The following is a 3986-nucleotide window of genomic DNA, read 5'->3' as shown; positions in this document are numbered from 1 at the left end:
CGAGCTCCTCCGAGCGCGTGGAACTCCCTGCCTCGCCGAGATGAATGGTAGGGTTTGCGCGTCGGAGAGGCTACCACCAGCCCAGCTCTCCGCCGCCAGCCGTCCCCTTTAAGAATCGGGCCCGGCGGGACTACGTTTCCCAGAAGGCTTTGCCGGCGCGTTATGTAACTTTCCCTGCGAAGCGGCCTCTGGGGCAGAAGGAGGTGGAGGCGGCGGCGGCCGTTGCGGCAGCAGTAGCGGCGGCGGCGGCGGCGGCGGCGGCGGGATCGGCGGGAGCCCGAGGCGGCGGCGCCCGCGGCCCATTCCGGGGCCCGAGCTGTGCGCCTCGGCCCGGAGACCAGACCGGGCAGGGGCGCCGACGTGCCTCTAACAGGCTTTTCAAGGAGGCGGGAGTGAGGAAAAAGGCTTAGGGCCCAGGGGGCGGGGAAGGGGGGCCGGGCCTGGATCGGCTGGGAGGCCGAGTCGGAGGCCTGACTGTGGATTGCGCGGTCCCGGAGACACGAATCGAACGTCGGCGGCGCGGATCGAACGTTGGCTGCGAGTGTAACGCCGGGGCTCAGCGGCGCGCGCGCGGGGGTCATGGCGTCCGTGCAGGCGTCCCGCCGCCAGTGGTGCTACCTGTGCGACCTGCCCAAGATGCCGTGGGCCATGGTGTGGGACTTCAGCGAGGCGGTGTGTCGCGGCTGCGTGAACTTCGAGGGTGCGGATCGCATCGAGCTGCTCATCGACGCTGCCCGCCAACTCAAGCGCAGCCACGTGCTCCCCGAGGGCCGCTCTCCCGGGCCCCCCGCCCTCAAGCACCCAACCACTAAGGACCTGGCTGCGGCCTCTGCCCAGGGGCCTCAGTTACCGCCTCCACAGGCCCAGCCCCAGCCGTCAGGAACAGGCGGTGGCATCTCTGGCCCGGACCGCTATGACAGGGCCACATCGTCGGGCCGCCTCCCCCTGCCCTCTCCCGCCCTGGAGTACACCCTAGGGTCTCGCCTGGCTAATGGGCTGGGCCGCGAGGAGGCCGTGGCGGAGGGGGCGCGGAGGGCCCTGCTTGGCTCCATGCCCAGCTTGGTGCCCCCCGGGCTGCTGGCAGCTGCGGTATCTGGCCTGGGAAGCCGAGGCCTGACGCTGGCACCCGGCTTGAGTCCTGCCCGTCCGGCTTTTGGCTCCGATTTCGAGAAGGAGAAGCAGCAGAGGAATGCGGACTGTCTGGCAGAACTGAACGAGGCCATGCGTGGCCGGGCGGAGGAGTGGCACGGGCGCCCCAAAGCTGTGCGGGAACAACTGCTGGCATTGTCGGCCTGTGCCCCCTTCAATGTCCGCTTCAAGAAGGATCATGGGCTGGTGGGACGGGTGTTCGCTTTTGATGCTACTGCCCGCCCGCCGGGCTATGAGTTCGAGCTGAAGCTTTTTACCGAATATCCCTGTGGCTCTGGCAACGTGTATGCAGGAGTCCTGGCCGTGGCTCGCCAGATGTTTCATGATGCCCTGAGGGAGCCGGGCAAGGCTCTGGCCTCATCAGGCTTCAAGTACCTCGAATATGAACGGAGGCACGGCTCAGGGGAATGGCGCCAGCTGGGGGAGTTGCTAACCGACGGTGTCCGCAGCTTCCGAGAGCCAGCTCCAGCAGAGGCCCTGCCCCAGCAGTATCCAGAGGCAGCCCCTGCAGCTCTCTGTGGTCCACCCCCGCGAGCCCCGTCCCGGAACCTGGCGCCCACGCCACGCCGTCGCAAGGCATCCCCCGAGCCCGAGGGTGAGGCGGCTGGGAAGATGACCACCGAGGAACAGCAGCAGCGGCACTGGGTAGCCCCGGGTGGCCCGTACTCCGCCGACACCCCTGGGGTGCCCTCACCCATCGCCGCCCTGAAGAACGTGGCGGAGGCCCTGGGCCACTCCCCCAAGGACCCTGGCGGGGGTGGGGGCCCTGTGCGTGCCGGGGGTGCCAGCCCCGCAGCCTCCTCCACAGCCCAGCCTCCTGCCCAGCATCGTCTTGTGGCCCGCAACGGTGAGGCGGAAGTGAGCCCCACCGCAGGGGCAGAAGCTGTTAGCGGGGGTGGTGGCGGCACCGGGGCGACCCCTGGGGCACCCCTGTGCTGTACCCTGTGCCGGGAGCGGCTGGAAGATACCCACTTCGTCCAGTGCCCCTCAGTGCCCGGACACAAGTTCTGTTTTCCCTGCTCACGGGAATTCATCAAGGCACAGGGCCCTGCTGGGGAGGTGTACTGCCCCAGTGGAGACAAGTGCCCCCTGGTGGGCTCCTCTGTCCCCTGGGCCTTCATGCAGGGCGAGATCGCCACTATCCTTGCTGGAGACATCAAGGTTAAGAAAGAACGGGACCCCTAGGCCACCACTGCCACCAGTCTACTGCCTCCCACCCCTTTGCTACCCACCGCTGCTGCGGATAAATTATTCCCTCCCCCGCCCAGCCCAGTGCTACCCCCACTTGTGTACATACCCCCTTCCTCATCCCAGATGGGTCCCCTGGGGTAGATGCATTGAGGGTGGGGGGAGAAAGCTTGTGGCTTCTGTTCGAGGGGCTGTGTGGGGTCCCTTGGCCTCTCCAGTTTTCCTCTCCCCTCCTTGGCTTGGCTTTGCTGCTGCTTGTAGTTGGGGGAGAGGTGCCCCCCCTCCTCCTTGAGAAGGGCCCTTCTGAAATCTCGCTCTTTATAAACCAAGCAAAAGCATTTTATTGCTCCCCTTCTCCCGCCCCCTTTTCCTCCTTCAATAAACCGAAAGATGGGTTTTTTTTTTTTTCCTTCTTGGTCCTAGTTGTGTGAGATGCTGCGCCCCCTCTGGGACCGAACTGATCCCTGCAGGAAAGGACTTTGCGTTGTAGCCTCCAGGTGGCGCCCTTCCCTCAGGCGGGCCGTTGGCTGTTTTTAGGAATGCCGGCCATTCCTCAAGCGTTCTAGCCGTCTGCCCGTTTTCCAGATGACAGAACTGAGGCTCAGCCAGAGCCAAGCTCGGGAAGGAGGTTTCCCTTCTGGCCCAGCCCCTGTGTCTACCCAAAATGTGGGGGACTCAGCGCCCTCGAGGGGAGGGGAAGGAGGCATCAGGAGGCTTCCAAGAAGGGATGGGCAGTGAGTTCTTGCTCAGAAGGCAGAATATTAAAGCTGCATTTCTTAGAGGGACTGTCCTACGAGAGAGGAAATTCACCTCCATGGGGTACACTAACAGAATCCCTGGAAACAAGGTGACTGCTTCCTGCCTCTGGTGGTGCCCTGAACTGTGCTCCTCCCGTCGATCTAGGGAGACCAGTCTCAACGGTGGCCATCCTAGGACACCAGGACTGGCAGGGTAAAAAGCACAGCCCCCGCGGCCGCCTCTGATGTGTGCGGCCTTGTCCCGCACCTGTCCCGGTGGGCTGATCATTAACCAGGACTTCCTGCTCTCTGGCGTCAAGGGGTGGGGCCTGAGCAGGCTGCGGCAAAGCAGGGGTTAAGGGGAGGGGGCTGCCCCAAGGGCCCAGCCCCCACCCCTGCGGTCTCCCTCTGCTACCCCAAAGTGGAGGTTGCGGAGAAGGGGGAATGTGGGGTGCCATGGCAAATGGATGGAAAGATGGGGAGTGAGCCACAGCACTGTCACACAGTCCTGAGACTCCAGATTGCCCCAGATCTCAGAAACCTAGGTGTTTTGTCACCTAAATCTGGAAGACCCTAAAGTCTTGGCCCATCTTCTCAGCTCTACACGTGTCCCACACCTATCTTGCAGACCCACATGCCTCAAATCCCAAATACCGGGGCCCCGGGGACTTTGGGTCTGGAGGACCTGCCACTCTTAAACCCCCAATTCTTGGGCTGGGGAGGGGAGGGGTCCCATCCCCTCCTCCACCCCCCCACTCCCGGCATCAGGTCTCAGGTGTTCTGTCACCCCTGGTACTGCCAGCCTGAGCCCTGGGCAGGGCTGGGAAAACCACCCCTGATTAAATATACCAGGCGATAAGCCTGGGGCAAGGGAGACGCTGGATGGAGCTCCAGGCCTGGCAGCCCATCCTG

The 3986-nt window shown here is 64.2% G+C and overlaps 1 protein-coding gene across 1 annotated transcript; it reads left to right on the top strand.

The window, feature by feature from the left end:
- Positions 1–547: 547 nt before the first annotated feature.
- On the top strand, positions 548–2744 carry IRF2BP1 (interferon regulatory factor 2 binding protein 1). Its single transcript, XM_032838859.1, has one exon. It carries the CDS (start codon positions 580–582, stop codon positions 2332–2334), a length of 1755 nt encoding a protein of 584 aa, XP_032694750.1. The 5' UTR covers positions 548–579; the 3' UTR covers positions 2335–2744.
- The last annotated feature ends 1242 nt before the right edge of the window (positions 2745–3986 follow it).

This window comes from Lontra canadensis, unplaced genomic scaffold, assembly GCF_010015895.1.
Source record: "Lontra canadensis isolate GAN:19392208 unplaced genomic scaffold, GSC_riverotter_1.0 scaffold107, whole genome shotgun sequence".
Classification (NCBI taxonomy): domain Eukaryota; kingdom Metazoa; phylum Chordata; class Mammalia; order Carnivora; family Mustelidae; genus Lontra; species Lontra canadensis.
Note: the sequence above shows the minus strand (reverse complement) of the source record. Positions and strands in the feature narration are given on the sequence as shown.